Source organism: Callithrix jacchus, chromosome 4 (assembly GCF_049354715.1).
Source record: "Callithrix jacchus isolate 240 chromosome 4, calJac240_pri, whole genome shotgun sequence".
Lineage (NCBI taxonomy): Eukaryota > Metazoa > Chordata > Mammalia > Primates > Cebidae > Callithrix > Callithrix jacchus.
In genome coordinates, this window is record NC_133505.1 from 35,734,593 (window position 1) to 35,751,103 (window position 16,511).

Below are 16,511 nucleotides of genomic sequence, written 5' to 3' on the forward strand. Positions count from 1 at the left end.
AGGGCTAGGTGGCCTGTAGGCAATTTCTAGCCCTCATGGAGGCTGGGTCTGGACAGCAGCAACTCCATACCCTCACCCTTTCTTCCCAGTCCCACCCTCCTTCCCGACATCTGAGAAGCTCCTTAGCTGAGACAGTCTGCTCCTGGCTCCCCTTCTCACCTTCCCCCATAGGTAGCCCCTCAGGCTGTCTTGAGCCCCCGAGGTCCCCCCATTATCTCCCCTCAGGGCAGGTGCAGAACCCTCCTCTGTGGTGTCCCCTCAGTCCACTCTGGAAGGGTGGCAAACACAGTTATTCTAAATAAAATGGTACTTCCTCCACTTGTCTACCAGACGCTGTGGGTTTGCCCAAGTGCATGGGCTTTTGTGTCGTGCAGGCCCAGAAGGGCTGAGTCTGGTCTCTGCCACCTACTATGGCAAGTCACTCCCTGATCCGAGGCTCATTTGTCCTCATCTGTAAAGCGAAGGTGACAGGTGATAACTCATAGGTGAGTGCTTAGTACATTCTTCGGTACATAGAAATGCCCAAACATTGGTAGTTGGCGAGGTTGTTTCGTGACCGGCCTCTCAGCCTCCAGCTCAGATGAAACAACATAGACTGTTTTGGGCCTCCACCCACCTCCTGGTTTCTCCAGCCTAGACCCTGGGTCCTTGGGGTGGAGTTGTAGCTAAGAGAGAAGGGAAGGGGCTGTTCATTCACAAACACTGATTAATGCTTATTCTAAAGCAGAGATCCTCAGCTTCAGCACAATTGCGGTCCTGGGCTGGATGATTCTTTGTTGTGGAGACTGCTTCAGGCATTATCGGATGTTCTACAGCATCTCTGGCCTCTACCCCCTAGATGCCAGGAGCACCTCACTGCAAATTGTGATAAAAATGTCTCCAGAAATTGCCAAACGTTCCTTGATGGGGGCAAAATTTCTCCTCCCTGTACAGAACCACCATCCTAGAGGCTTGGGTCCCTGGGAAAGGGTGGGGAAGGAGATCAGTGAAAAGGGGACTGTCAGTCACCCCTGAGTCCAGATGGAGTTGCAGATGACAGCCTGTCTCTGCCTCAGTTTCTCCGTCCTGTAGGATGTATTGCCTGGGAGGCAGGCTGCCCAGTTCTGAGTAGCCAGTCTGGTCTGATTCCATGGAATCTCATTAATCTGCCGTTAATCACACAATAAGCAGTTGGCCTCCTCTCCTCTTCCCAACTATTCCAGCCCTGCCCAGGGCTCAGGGACAAGTCGTGCCAAGTAAGGAGAGGAACCCATGTGTCCAGTTCTCTAGTCCTCTCATGAGCCCAACTGGCCCAAGGGTCTGGCCTCCTGTCCTCAGGTCCTGGCCCTCTCTATAGCCTTTGCCTGCCCCACTTCCCTCAGAAAGGCCTCATCTGGCCCTGGCTTCCACTCTGTCCAGGCAGGTGAACATTTATTAATTGCCTACTCTGTGCCAGACACTGTCCCAGGCTCTGATGACACAGCAGGGATCCAAGGTGCTTACTTTCCATCGATGGAGACCCACAGTGGGCAGAGAGGGGTGATGATTTCTCTGTGTTAGAGACTCAGGGAGTCTGTCCCCCTCCTACTCCTGCCCCTGGCACTGTCAATGAGGAGACAAATGAGCCTCTGAGCTAATGCTTGCTTTAGGCAGGAACTGAGGAAGGGAAGGGGGAGCTCTGGAGCTCTGGGTGCTCCTGAAAATGAGATGTCTGCATTTTTGTATAGAAGTGAATGAGGTGGGAGGCAAGGGGTAGAGTGAAGGCAGAAGCCCATGTACGCTGAGTATCTCTTGGCCAAAAATCTTAGCCTCGGTCTCTCTGGGTGGCCTGACCTGTCTGTGTCCCTGGTGAGGGGTGTGACACCTGTCCCTGTGGGTCTGTGTGTCTCTGTCACTACCTCTGCACTCTCCACATCTTGTTGTATGACCTCTGAACATCACGAAGCACCTGTCTCTGCAGTGAGAGTCATTTGAGGGCTTTCTTTCGCCTTTGCCCTTTCACCTGATCCTTGCAGACAGTTCTGCCCAAGGTGGAAAGAGTGACCATGTGTGAATAAGGGGTGTGGAAGCGGGGTTGATGCGGGAGAGGCAGGAGGGTGCACATGAAGCTGGACACAAATCAGAACATGAACCCCACCCTGTCCTGCTCCCAACCAGAGCTCAATCCTTCTAGAACCCGGCCGTCTGCTCCCCACCTTCCCAGAGCTCTGCAGGCCACCCCCACTTCCCTCCACTGGGGCTGGCTCAGGCGCCTGCCCCTTTCTGGTTCCTATGCCCTGTCCACCCCTCGGCAGGCACCCAGGTACCTGGCTCCATGACGCAGCAGCTGTGGTCTCCTCTTATCAGGGCTCCCCTTTGGGTTGGGGCGGCTCCATTTGTTTAAGACTTAGTCCTGAGGAGCCCCAGCCCCCATGACGTCAAGATTGGCTCCATATAAGGTGAAGAGTCCACAGCCCATGGTCCCCAAGCAGCCACCCAGCTCCGACATGGCCCAGCCGGTCCACAGCTTCTGCTCTGCCTTTGGCCTCCATTGTTGCCTCCTCTTCCTTCTAGCTGCTTGGGAGGCAGGTAAGATGCCTACAGAGGGTTTGGATGATAGAAATGGCTTGCTTCTTAGTGTTCATAGGTTGGACAACAAACAGAAATGAGGGCACGGGGCTGCTGCAGACAGTTGCCTAGAGTGTTCTCAGCTCACGTTTGCTGGCTAAGGAGCATGTGGAAGACGAACTCCAGCCTGTGCTCTGCTCTTTAAAACATGGCTCACAGGGCTGCACCCACCCAGAAGGGGTTTCTTCAAGTTCGCATAAAGACACTGTAGAGGCTGGCAGCCTGGGTGGGCGGGGGTGGGCACCTGACATTCATTGAGCACCTGCTCCTGCTCAGTGCAAGGAATTCACAGCCGCTCATGGTGATTTCTTTTTTCTTTTTTTTGAGATGGACTCTCACTCTGTTGTCCAGGCTGGAGTGTAGTGGCGCAATCTCAGCTCCCTGTAGCCTCTGCGTCCTGGGTTCAAGTGATTCTCCATTCTCAGTTTCCCGAGTAACTGGGATTACAGGCACTCACCACCATACCTGGCTCCTTTTTTGTATTTTTAGTAGAGACAGAATTTCACCATGTTGTTCAGGCTGGTCTCAAACGCCTGGCCTCAAGTGATCCGCCTGCCTCGGCCTCCCAAAGTGCTGGATTACAGGTGTGAGTCACTGAGCCTATCGATTCATCTCATTTAATCTCAGCATCCCCTGAGGTGGCTAATAATAACCCATCTTATAGTTGAGAAGGGTGGACTCAAGTGATTTTGCCCGAGATCGCGAAGCTAGAGGGGGAGGTAAGCAGGGATTCCACTTCCACTGCCCCACCCCTGGGGGGATGGGCGGATGGTCTCTCCTGAGAGCCCTGTTTTGTGCAGACCTAGTTTCCAGTCCTGTCTCTGACCCATTTGCCTAGTCTGGCCCGCCACACCATCTATAAAATAGGTCGGACACTGCTGCCTGGCTGTATCGATATCTGATGCCTACAGAGCATTTACATGGCACCAGGCACTTCATCCACGTTTACTCATTTAATCCACACGGTGACTCAGAATGGTGTGCGCTGAAGGCTCTGGCCCTGTCTTACAGTTGGGAAACATCTCAGGGCTTTGATGAGAAAATGAGTATGGACAAGTTTCACGAACAAAACAAACCCTAAAGATAAGATGAAATTGTGAAATTAGTTCACGTAAGAAAGGGTCTGAACGCAGGGAGCAGAGATGCTGAACACGGGGGCAGTGTGGAGGGCCTGGGTGACTTGAAGGAGGGTCTCCACAAAGTAGCCGTACAACAGTAGATTCAGAGACACCCTCTACCCACTGGACAGTCATCCAAGGATATAGCCATCCACAGTAACAGCTCTGAGGATCTGGAACCAGGGCTGGGACAGTCGTGAGTCTGGAAGTCTCCTCTGAGCAGTACTGGGGCAGGGCAGGCAGGCAGCACCTCCTCCCAGAGGGTGACAATAGAGGCAGTGACCCTTCCCTGAGTTCAGTCAGTTTCGGTCGGGGGTGTAGGCAGGGGCAGGTGGGTGGTGAACAGCGGGGGCTGAGGAGTCTTTGAGCTGCCTCTCAAAGGTCTCAGCAGTGTGTCCCGTCCATGCCCCGACTCGTTGTCTGTCTCCCTTACCTTAAGGGTCTGGAGACAGAGGCACCAGAGCTGCCCTCCGCCTCTCGGCCCCATCTCGCCCTCCCTTGCCGTCAGGTAGATCGTCCACCTCCTGCTCTCTCCTTCTATCTTGCAATTTAGGGAAGAGGAACCTGCAGGGGGCAGAAGCGAATCCACCGCAAACACAATCCCGCTGAGATTTGCTTCAGCGGGGACAATCTAAATTCCTGAGATTCCGAAGGGGCTATGTGGGCGTGGTCTTGGAGAGGAGATGGGCGTGGCTGGGCGGGATGGAGGAAAGGGAGGGGAGGACAGGAGGATCTGGCCTCTTTCATTCTGCAGATTCTAAAGAGCGAGTGGGGGACAGGTGGGGAGGGCTCGAGGCTGCGCCCGGGTTGTGTTGAGGTCGGTGGAACTGGAGTGTGAATCAGGGCTGGTGCATGGCTGTGCCGAGCAGAGAGAGAGAAGCCAGGGCAGGAAGAGAAGAGGGACAACTGGAATGGATGAAGCCCTTTAGTCCACCATTCTGGTTGGGGGGCCCTGACATTTGTCCACAGGACCAGTCAATACCCAGACAGATAACTAGATGCTGGGACCCCAGAGTCTGCATCATGCAGTCGCAGAACCACAGGTACAGTGTAGAGTAAATCATCCGCAGGCGGCACAGCGGCAGTCCAGATTAAGTCATCACAGGGAGGCACAGGTGCAGTCCAGATGAAACCATCTGAGGGAGCACAGGTGTGTCTAGATTAAATCATCTGAGGGAGCACAGGTGAGGCAGGAGATGAGAATTGGGGCTGGGGTCCTTGGAAGACTCTAATATTTTTCTATAACAAACATTATTTGATTTAATTTCTATAACACAAATAATGTATGCTCATTGTAGAAACTGGAAAATAGAAAAATAAAATATCTCTGTATACTCCCTAGTCCCCAGGCAATCATTTGATTATGTCTCCCTTTAGCTTTCCTCTTTTTTTGTAGACATAGGTCTCACTATGTTGCCCAGACAGGTCTCAGACTGGTGATCCTCCTGCCTCAGCATCCCAAAGTGCTGGAATTATAGGTGTGAGCTATTGTGCCCACCAGCTTTTCTTTTTCTATGTCTGTGTTTTAAGCCACTTATTGAACTCATCCTGTATAGATATTTTAACAAGCATTTACCCATATTATTGCAAATGGAGCATGCCATTGATGGGGGTGAGGATACCAGGAAACAAGAGAGGGGCACTTTGGGGAGAGTGTGCTCTGACAGAGACTCCAGGGCATGAATTGCTTAGCAAGATGTCCTCCCTCCCTCCCTCCCTCCTCCACCTTTCCTTCCTCCTTTCCTTCCTTCCTTCCTTTTTTTTTTTTTTTTAAGACAGTCTCGCTCTCCCAAGAAGAGCATCTCTCACTGCAACCTCCACCTCCTGGGTTGAAGCAATTCTCCTGCCTCAGCCTATAGAGTAGCTGGGATTATAGGCTCCCATCACCACACTGGGCTAATTTTTGTATTTTTAGTAGGGAGAGGGTTTCCTCATGTTGGCTAGGCTGGTCTTGAAGTCCTAACCTCAGGTGATCTGGCCACCTCCGCCTCCCAAAGTGCTGGGATTACAGGCGTGAGCCACCGTGCCCAGCCAATGCCTCCCATTCAAATGAGTGATGGCGAGGATCTTTGGCATTGTGCATCGTTTTGATGTTGTGGGATTTGTTTTTATTCTTTTGTCTCAGCTGAGCATCCACAAAGCGTCTGGTGCTAAAGTTGGATTTTCTTCTCTGCACCCCCTGCCTATACTTCAGCGACCAAAACAGTTCTTTTCAGGCTATGATGGTTCTATGATGGAATGAGTATCTCCTGGTGAAAACTTCCTAGGGAAATAAGTCACTACCAAAGGTAGATTGCCTGGGGAAGAGATGCTCCTCTTGTCTTGAGGATTTACACTGACTTGCCTTATGGCTGGGTCAGGACCAAGGAATCCCTTGAGCTTTACTTCAGCTTTTACAATCTATGGTTCCACACCTGTTTGATACAGATCTAAAATTCTAAAATCTAGTTATCTGCGTCTAGTTATTGACTGTGATCCTGTGGTTTAATGACAACTGGTATCCAGGAATTGGTGAGCCAGAGGCCTTCTTTCAATATCTTTTCATTTTGGAGCTCAATTACTTAACTGAAGAAGTCGCCCCTTGGTCTCCCAGCCTGTGGAGGTCACAGATACATTTGGTTTTTACTTAATGTGCATGATTAAATGTTAATGGCAAGGCTTCTAAGGAGTTTTCATCAGTCTTATTCTTTCATTCACTATTCAATAAATATTTACAAGGTGCCTCCTATGGACCAGACGCTGTTTTAGGCTGGAGACAGTGATGAACAAAACAAATAAAAATCCCTGGCAGGCCAGGCCAGGCGCAGTGGCTCATGCCTACAATCCTAATACTTTAGGAAGCAGAGGTGAGAGGATCACTGACGACCAGAGTTTGAGGTCAGTCTGGCCAATATTGTGAGACCTGTGTCTAACAAAACTTGATAAAACATAGCACTCATCACTTTCTGATGTGTGATAAATTCAGTTGGGATTATTTCAGAGACTACAATGTGGATTCAACAAACACTTAAAGAGCTTCTGTGCTCCAGAGTCTTCCAGCACCACACTTCCTTTAATCCGCATATTAAGCTGGTGCAGTCAGCATCATGGTTATTTACAGTTGAGGGCATGGAGCTTCTGTGCATTTAAATGACCTCAGCAAGGATGCAAAACTGCTGAGGGACCCAGCCTGGATGCCAAACCTGTCCTCTGATCCTTTAAGTCCAGTGGAAATTGCCCTTTTCAATGCTTCCAGCTCATTTATTCACTCAATGGCTAGTCATTTGTCCCTTATCATGTTTAAAAGCATCTGGGACACAGTGAAAAGTCTAACTTCACCAATTACTTAAGCTCTTTGCATCTCCTTTCCCCACCTGTAAACATAAGATCATAATCCTTGCTTCACAGGTTCATAATTATGTGATTAAATAAACGAACAGCACCTTTCAGGGAGTCCACACATGTCAGTGTCCTTCCTTCTTCAAAAGACTGGGCTGACCCATAGGCTGGGCACTGTGGTCTCAACCAGCAATGATCTGGGCCCAGGTGCCCAGGACATGTGTTCAGATTCTGTCTCAACAACTTCTTACTTGCTGGTTGTCCTTGAGAAGATTACTCAACCACTCTGAACCTTGTTTCTTCATCTATAAAGTTGGGAGACTAGGAAATAGTTCTCAACCTCAACAGGTTCTTATGAAAAGTAAATAAGTTAATGTATGCCCTCACTTGTAGACACTGGCTGTCTCATAGAAGAGCTCCAGAAAGACTGACCATTGCTATTGTTGTGGGACTATGTACAGGTCACTTTTCCTCCATGAAGTGTAAATTTCTCAGATGTAAAATAGGAGAAGTTGACCGCTTCTAAAGAGCCTGGTGGAGCATTGGGAGATTAATTACCATAGAATAGAATCCAGAAAGAGAATGTCTGTGAGGCCACAAGCCATGTGCTGTGGCTAAGTGTCCAGTAAACAATAGCAATACTGGTATTGCTGCCAAGGAAATCAGGGAATGAGATTGGCACAGTGGAGCGAAGGCCTGATCATTCAGTCCCTTCTCTCCTATCACTCTCAATTCCTTTCAGAGACTTGGGCTTCTCTATTACCCTCACACCTTTCTTGTCCTGCCCGTATTTCAAGGACTGAGCTCCACAAGCCCTGATTCTGCCCATCAGCAGGCAGGTGGACTGTGGTTTCTTGTGATAGGGAATAGGTCCAGGTTTTGGTTGCTGCCTTGAGCTAACAGAGTTATGTAACGACACTGTCTCTTTCACTCTTTGGCGATCTCTTGGCCTTCACTCTTTTGGCTAGGTTTCAGAGATATCTCGTTTGTCCCCATCAGGTTGTTTTTCCATGGAATGAAGGCCTGTATCTGTCCAATGATAGGGGTGTTTTCTCTCACACCCTGTCCTTAAACATCAGTCCCTCCCACAATCTAGTTGCCTCATTTACTCCTGTCAAGATCCCCAAGCAGAGATCTTTTCCTTTCAAGATGGCCCTTTTATCTATCCTCAGATGGCTTTAAAAGTGTGAAGAGGGGGACCCAGTGGGATGACCATAGGGTTGGGTCATCTCATCCATTCTCCTCATCCAACTTTATCACTGAAATGAGTTTCCCATCTCCTTCCTCTACCCATTCTCCATTCTTCTTATATATCTCTCACTCACAACCTGTGTCTACCTCCCCTATGGGAAGTTCTGCCAGAGGTCTTACCTCAGTTTCTCAAACTGTTACATTTGGGACATGGTGTCAGAGTGTTATGGAAAGGTGGAGAGTCTAATGTTTATTCTCAGTCTTCCCAGCTCTGTCATGGAAAGGAGATTCCAATCCGTAAGTATACAGACCCTAAAGGGGCACCTGCACAGTAAGATGCTGGTCCACACATGCTCTCAAACCTTACATTGGATCGACATGGCGGGGTGTGGAGCTCGGCAGGCATGCAAACAACTGTAATGTGAAGTTGAACATCACAGGACAGAATGATGAATAAACACCTTTTTAAGCACTGAAATGAAGCTGGGTTTTGTCTGCTTAGAGGGATCAGAAAACATGCCCTAAAGCCAAAAGGCCCTGAGATGGAGAGTTGGGGAGATGCGGATGATGTGGCATGCTTGTTGAAGGCACAGCCTGAGCCCAGAAGCTGGAGGTGAGAATGGGGAATAGATATCATAGTATTCAGAGGAGACTGGCTAGGGAGTCTTATCGGGGGGCAAACCGAAGGAGGTAGGCAGGGAGTTGGAGAAGAACATGGGAGAAGTTTCTTATTTGCCTCTCTCCCTCCACAGGTGCTACTACACTCCAAGAATATCAGAAAACTGGTGAACTCTCAACATCTGCTCATGTATTTCCCCTCACTCCAGGCCTTGTTTATAGTATCCCCTTTGATCACATTGTTCTGCATTCAGGACAAAGACCTCCAGACCTCCCTAAATCCACAGAAGTCGGTGAACGAAAACGCCACTGCAACACCACACGCCATTCTAAGCCCACTGACAAGCATATAGACAACTCCAAAACTACAGACCACAAAAGCTCTGCAGATAATCAAGACGCTCCTCCTACTTCTGAAGAAAACTCCGGCAGTCAAGGGAAAGACCCAGTGATCTGGAACCAACGCTCTGTTGATTCTACTGACTCCACTACCACACATAAAGAATCATCTGAAAAAAAATATATAACCCCAGCACCCAAGAGAAAAACAACTTGTCGTAAGTCCTCAACAGGCAAATCAACAGTAACAACAAAATCAGATAACTCTGGAAGACCCACTGCCTCATATAAGACTACAACTTCCTTCCACAATTCAGACGATTCACAGAACAACCAAAAAAGCATGTCTTCTGAGAAAATCACAACAGGAACCCCAGAAGAGTCAGAAAAAAATGAAGATTACAGAACAACAGTTGCCTCGGACAAGATCCTGACAAAAACTACAAAATACATACAAGAGACTATATCAACCAGTGAGAAGATCACACGATCTCTAGCGGACCCTACAGAACATGAAGAAAGGACAGCCAATGAGAACACCACACCTTCCTCAGCAGAACCTACTGAACATGGAGAAAGGACCCCACTAGGCAATAAGAACACCACGCCATCCCAAACAGAGCATACAGAACATGGAGAAAGGACCCCACTGGCCAATGAGAATACCACACCATCCCCAGCAGAGCCTACAGAACATGAAAAAAGAACACTGTCAGCCAATGAGAATACCACACCATCCCCAGCAGAGCATAAAGAACACAAAGAAAAGACCCCATTTGCCAGTGAGAAGATCACACTATCCCCAGCAGAGCCTACAGAACATGGAGAAAGGACAGCCAAAGAAAACATTACACCATCCCCAGAAGACCCTACAGAACATAAAGAAAGGACTCCATTTGTCAATAAGAACACCACACCATCCCTAGCAAAGCCTACAGAACATGGAGAAAGGATACCATCAGCCAATGAGAACACCACACCATCCCCAGCAGAGCCTGAAGAACATGGAGAAAGGACACCATTGGCCAATGAGAACACCACACCATCCCCAGCAGAGCATACAAAATATGAAGAAAGCACACCATCAGCCAATAAGAACACCATACCATCCACAGCAGAACATAAAGAACATGGAGAAAGGACACCGTCAGCCAATGAGAACACCACACCATTCCAAGCAGAGCCTACGGAACATGGAGAAAGGACACCGTCACCCATTGAGAACACCACACCATTCCAAGCAGAGCCTACGGAACATGGAGAAAGGACACCATCGGCCAATAAGAACACCACATCATCTGCAGCAGAGCATAAAGAACATGGAGAAAGGACACTGTCAGGCAATGCGAACACCACACCATCCCCAGCAGAGCATACAGAAGGAGAAAGGACACCGTCAGTCAATGAGAACACCACACCATCCCCAGCAGAGCCTACAGAACATGGAGAAAGGACACCATCAGGCAATGAGAACACCACACCATCGCCAGCAGAGCATACAGAACACGGAGAAAGGACACTGTCAGTCAGTGAGAACACCACACCATCCCCAGCAGAGCATACAGAACGTGGAGGAAAGACACCGTCAGGCAATGAGAACACCAAACCATCCCCAGCAGAGCATACAGAACGTGGAGGAAAGACACCGTCAGGCAATGAGAACACCAAACCATCCCCAGCAGAGCCTATGGAACATGGAGAAAGGACACCGTCGGCCAATGAGAACACCACACCATCCCCAGCAGAGTCTACAGAACATGAAGAAAGGACACCGTCAGCCAATGAGAAAACCACACCATCCCCAGCAGAGCCTAAGGAACATGGAGAAAGGACACTATCACCCACTGAGAACACCACACCATCCCCAGCAGAGCCTACGGAACTCAGAGAAAGGGCAACGTTGGCCAATGAGAACACCACACCATCCCCCCCAGAGCCTATAGAACATGAAGAAAGGACACCGTCAGCCATTGAGAACACCACACCATTCCCAGCAGAGCCTACAAAACATGGAGAAAGGACACTGTTGGCCAATGAGAACACCACACCATTCCCAGCAGAGACACTGTCACCCATTGAGAACACCACACCATTTTCAGCAGAGCCTATGGAACACAGAGAAAGGACACCATCAGCCACTGAGAACACCACACCATTCCCAGCAGAGCCTATGAAACATGGAGAAAGGACACCATCGGCCAATGAGAACACCATACCATCCCCAGCACAGCCTACAGAACATGGAGAAAGGACACCATTGGCCAATGAGAACACCACACCATCCCCAGCAGAGCCTACAGAACATGGAGAAAGGACACCGTCAGCCAATGAGAACACCACACCATTCCCAGCAGAGCCTATGAAACATGGAGAAAGGACACCGTCGCCCATTGAGAACACCACACCATTCCAAGCAGAGCCTACAGAACATGGAGAAAGGACACCGTCGGCCAATGAGAACACCACACCATCCCCAGCAGAGCCTACAGAACATGGAGAAAGGACACTGTCGGCCAATGAGAACACCACACCATCCCCAGTAGAGCCTACAGAACATGGACAAAGGACACCGTGGGCCAATGAGAACACCACACCATCCCCAGAAAAGCCTACAGAACGTGGAGAAAGGACCACATCACCCAGTGACAAGATCACATCATCTGCAGCAGAGTCTACAGAACATAGAGAAAGGACTACATCAGCCAATGTGATCACACCAGCCCCAGCAGAGCATATAGAACATGGAGAAAAGACCACATTGGCCAATGAGGTGACACACGTCACAATAAAGTCCACAGAACACTCAGAAAAGACCACATCAACCACAGAGGAAACAACAAGAGCCTCAGAAAAGCCTACACTATACCCAAAGAAGACCATATCCACCAAAGGGAAAAACATAGCAGTCTCAGAAAAGCATACAGAAAACCTAGGGAACACCACACTGGGCACTGAGAACACAAAAACCCCAGTAAAGTCCACAGAAAACCCGGGAAAAACAGCAGCAGTCACAAAGACCATAAGACCTTCAGTCAAGGTCACAGGAGACAAATCTATCACTACTACCTCTTCTCATCTAAATAAAACTGAGGTTACTCATCAGGTGCCCATTGGTTCTTTTACACTCATCACATCTAGAATGAAGCTGAGTTCTATCATGTCAGAAGCCCCAGGCAACGAGAGCTATCCATACCACAATAAAGATGGCTCACAGAAAGGTATCCACGCTGGACAGATGGGGGAGAATAATTCATTCCCTGCATGGGCCATAGTTATTGTGGTCCTGGTGGCTGTGATTCTCCTCCTGGTGTTCCTTGGCCTGATCTTCTTGGTAAGGAACAGGTGAACCCCACGGAAATGAATCTATAGGAGAGGGAATTGAGACATTAGTGGTCAGAGTTACAGGGAATAATGAGTCTAGGGAAAGAGACATAGCAGGAGAGGGGGGAACAGTAATAGAGGGAGAGTTTTGGTGAAAAATAAGGGGAAAGACAATAAATACACATGAGATAAAAAGCTGGAATTGGGGAGAAGGCTGTGACTGAGAATGAAAGTGTGTGAAAGTGTGTGGGGTGGAGAGTCTGGGTATGAGAATAGGAGGCATAAGGACAAGAAGAATATGGTAGAGAGGGGAACTGAAGATGGAGCTGGGACTCATTGTATTGGATCTGCAGCTGGAATAAACATCAAGGTTTGGATGGAATCTTGAGAGCAGAATCAAAGACCTGAGGTGAGTGTTGAGAAAAACAAATCGCAGATGGTTTTTATTCCTCCTTTCTCATCCCAATCACAGGTCTCCTATATGATGCGGACACGCCGCACACTAACCCAGGACACCTGGGACAATGATGCAGCGGATGAGGGTGGCCCCAATTCCTACCCAGTCTACTTGATGGAGCAGCAGACACTTGGCATGGGCCAGATCCCTTCCCCACGATGATCCTGGAGTAGGCACCGAGCCCCGGCTCTTCCATGCTCTGCCCTCTTTCCTGGATGAGGAACTGGACTCACAATTTCTATTTCCTGGACTCTGGGAAGGGCAGAGAACACCGATGGTTAACAGCAATAACCCTTCCTCTGTTCTTAATTGAAACTGGTTGGGGAATGAGGTGATAAGTAAGGAGGGTGTAAGTTTAGGGGATAGAGACGAAAGAATGAACAATACAAGTAGATGTTCTCTGTAGAAGGCGATGGTCTGAGAATGAAAAGGTGTTTGATGGACATGTTGGGTGGGGACCAATACAGAACACTGAGTCCTAAAGGAAGGACAGGAGCCTTAGAAGGCAATGCCCCAGATTGACTTGTGAGTGGGGATTATGGGGAAAGGGAGAAACTGAGGGCAGAGTCTCTGGGTTTCAGAACAGAATTATGTTATTTCCATTCATTATTATTTAAGAGTTTGTGCGTTAACAGGCTCACCTCTGAGTTCTCAGGACCCTTGCCCCGCTTTCTTTTTTAATGAAAAAAAAAAAAAAAAAAAAAAAAAGGATCCAAGAAGAAAAGAGAATTTATTTCCTTCTCCACTCTCTCCATTCCGTGGAGAAAGAAAAAGTCCAGAGAAATTATAAATATCTCTCATCCACATGGTTGTTCCCTCTTCCTCCCAAATCCCTTAGTTTTCCTTAACGTCTATAGTGGACACCCTGTTGGTTTGGCTTGCTGGGTTGTGGGTGGACACAAAAGGAGGGGATCTTGGACCAGCAGGGTCACTCACTGATCTCCATCCCAGACCTTCCCTGATGGTGTCTCAGCATTTATTTTCCTGTGTCTTCCACCAAAAGCCAGTTGTGGATTTATCTCATAAAAGTCACCCATCTTCTCTACCATCTCCATCCTCTCTCCTCACACCTTTACCCCTGATTCCAATTTTTCTCCTTGTAGGCATTTTATCTGTGTGTGTTTTCTGGATTTCTCTCCCTCTTCTTATGGACATTTCACCTTATTACTGATTGGGCAGAGAGAGAAAAGGAGAATGGACATATGATGATAGTTTCCTTCTCTCTATTGACCTTTTTTAATAATAGAGTATGACATGTTTATAAAGGGCATCATAGTTATTAGACTATCCATTGGGAGAAAGTCCTGACTGGTGTTCCTGGTTCTGTCTGTGACCTTACAGGAGAGGAGGAGCCAGAGGAGCTGGAGCGCAGGACTGGCAATCTATGGAGGGTCAAGAAAGGGGAGGCTGAACCTCTATTGCTCCAAAAATGGCTCCTTTCTGGGTTTAGATAAGAGCCAGCCTCAATCCATGCTGGATTTCTTTGCATGGTGACAAAATGAGTAGAAAAATCTGTCAATTAATAAGCAAGTATTTTAAAGCACCTATTATGTACTCTGGAGGATATAAAGAAGTATACGACATAGTTTTCACCCGAGACACAAAGACAAGAAAATTAAAATTAAATAATTCAACAAGAGTTGTCACAAGGTAATGCTATACAGAATAAAACAACACCCTAATTCATTAAGCCCAAATCCGTGAGCATCTACTATTTCCCCTATTTATGTTAGGGCACCAGCCCTGCTCCAAAACCATTCTGTGCCCACGTCAGTCCCAAGAGAAACCTCCCATTACCCATGCAGCTTTAGCTCTCTTACCAGAGGAGGATGGCGTCGTCACTATCAGGACAGGCACCCCAGTTTGCTGCCGGCCTTCTAAACGTTAACTCCACCTAGACTCAAACAGCAGGGCCACAGGTCACTCACTCTCTGCTCCTCTGGGCATCCCCATTTGCTGAAAGCTGGAAATTTATCATGGGCAGTAATCCCAACCCTGACACGGATGTCACTGAACTATCTGGCCCTGGCTGGGCTAGGAAGACCCTTACTACTGAATCTCCCACCAGAGACCGCTCTGCTAAGGGCAAGATTGAAGCTTGACTCTCAGAGAGGAGGCATGCCAGGTGCCAGAGGGACTCCAGACTTAGGTCCCTGGAGAAAGGAGGCAGAGGGACACCTGGGTTCTGGAGAGCCCTGGAGAAAAGGAGGAAGATACCTGGATTTTAGTTGTCTGAGCAGATGGTGACTCAGCCTGTGGCATCTGCCGGGACAGGAGTGTCTCTCTGCCCTGGGAGGGATGCAGAGACCCCTAAACTCAGCCCGGACCCCAATTAAAAAACAAAGCGCAATAAAAACACCTCTGGCCCTGGAGTTCTAAAGATGAAAGCGGACAGACCCCTCCCCTATCAAGACACCAAAATGCAGCACTGAGGCCAAAGGCTGTGTGTAGAGAGGCATGGGGAGGGGGAATCCGGAGGTTCTTCGCCTGGCAAACACGGACTCTGAGCCTTGGGGCGCGGCAGGTGTCTCCTTCCCACTTCTGGCGTCTCTATTCCCCGCTAATTATCACTTTGAAATCTAGGCGGAAATCCTTTAACAAGCTCCGGGGCTGGGCCCTCATTAGGGATAATTACTTAATCAGTAGGACCAGAGGGAATGCCCTACCTCGGCCCCCGGGGAGGACAACTCCGGGCGGCCGGGGGCGGGGCGAGTGCCCTGAGTGAGGGCATGGAGGCGGCCGGGGCGCGGGAAGCTGCTGTCCGCGCGAAGAGGGGAAGGGGCGGGGGTGGGGGGGTGGGTGGCCTCCATTTCCCCAAGTCTGCGACCCTCCTCGGTCCACGAGGTTCCGCTTTGCGGGCGGCTTCCGATCTCTCTCGCTGACAGCGCAGCTTAGTGGGTCGAGGCCGCCGCTCCCGCAGCGCCCCAGCCGGGCTGCGCCGAATCCCCTCCTCCCGGCCCACAGCTCCCGGGGGGGAACCGGACTGACCGGCCTTGGCGTCACTCCCACCCTCGTGCCATTGGCTATAAAACTGACACGTGTTTGTGCTGTGCTTTCAATTACATCGCACCTGTGATCCTCCCATCACCTTGCGAGTTCTTACAAGGCCTGTTTACAGATGAGAAAATAGAGGCTCAGAGAAGCGCCCTGTTGAAACCCACGCGGCTCCTATGAAGCAGAAGGCTTGCTAAATTTTCTCCAAGCCTCAAATTCACTTTGTTCCTCAGTGGAGCCAGGTTCCCTGTTACCGAGGCAGCCCCACCTGAATGGGTGGGATGTTATAGGGACCACCTAAGGAACAGGGTGTAATTGAGATTTGTGCGAGGGTGTCCAGCCCCTTCTTCCAGAGTCCAGACCTCTCTTTCCAGCCCCTTGAACGTCCAGAGTCTTCTTCTGCCCTCACTGCCAGTATCTCAGGTCAGAGTCCTTCCTGCCAGCCTCTGTCCCCAGAGACACATTAACTGGCCTCATAGTCACAGGCTCTGCATCTTCCCCTCATGACTCAAGAAAAAGGAATATCCGTACCTATTATTTCACTTGTTTAAAACATGATTTATCTAGAA

At 49.2% G+C, this 16,511-nt stretch overlaps 1 protein-coding gene and 1 long non-coding RNA gene across 2 annotated transcripts; one reads left to right on the plus strand and one right to left on the minus strand.

Annotated features, from left to right (window-relative positions):
- Positions 1-2,437: 2,437 nt before the first annotated feature.
- MUCL3 (mucin like 3) lies at positions 2,438-13,110 on the plus strand. The gene is made up of 3 exons (XM_008994128.6): positions 2,438-2,547; positions 8,966-12,501; positions 12,964-13,110. The coding sequence occupies exons 1-3, from the start codon at positions 2,466-2,468 to the stop codon at positions 13,108-13,110; spliced, it is 3,765 nt and encodes a 1,254-aa protein (XP_008992376.5). The 5' UTR covers positions 2,438-2,465.
- LOC103792348 (uncharacterized) lies at positions 12,908-15,908 on the minus strand. The gene is made up of 3 exons (XR_001911325.4): positions 15,615-15,908; positions 14,769-14,842; positions 12,908-13,200 (listed from the first exon to the last, which is right to left on the minus strand). It is a non-coding gene; the product is annotated as an uncharacterized LOC103792348 (long non-coding RNA).
- Positions 15,909-16,511: the final 603 nt, after the last annotated feature.

Bases quoted from the DNA above. Each gene is read 5' to 3' on its own strand.
- MUCL3 (XM_008994128.6), top strand. From the start codon at position 2,466: ATGGCCCAGCCGGTCCACAGCTTCTGCTCTGCCTTTGGCCTCCATTGT. The intron at 2,548-8,965 runs GTAAGATGCCTA...CTCCCTCCACAG, and splicing joins TCTAGCTGCTTGGGAGGCAG to GTGCTACTACACTCCAAGAA. The intron at 12,502-12,963 runs GTAAGGAACAGG...TCCCAATCACAG, and splicing joins TCCTTGGCCTGATCTTCTTG to GTCTCCTATATGATGCGGAC.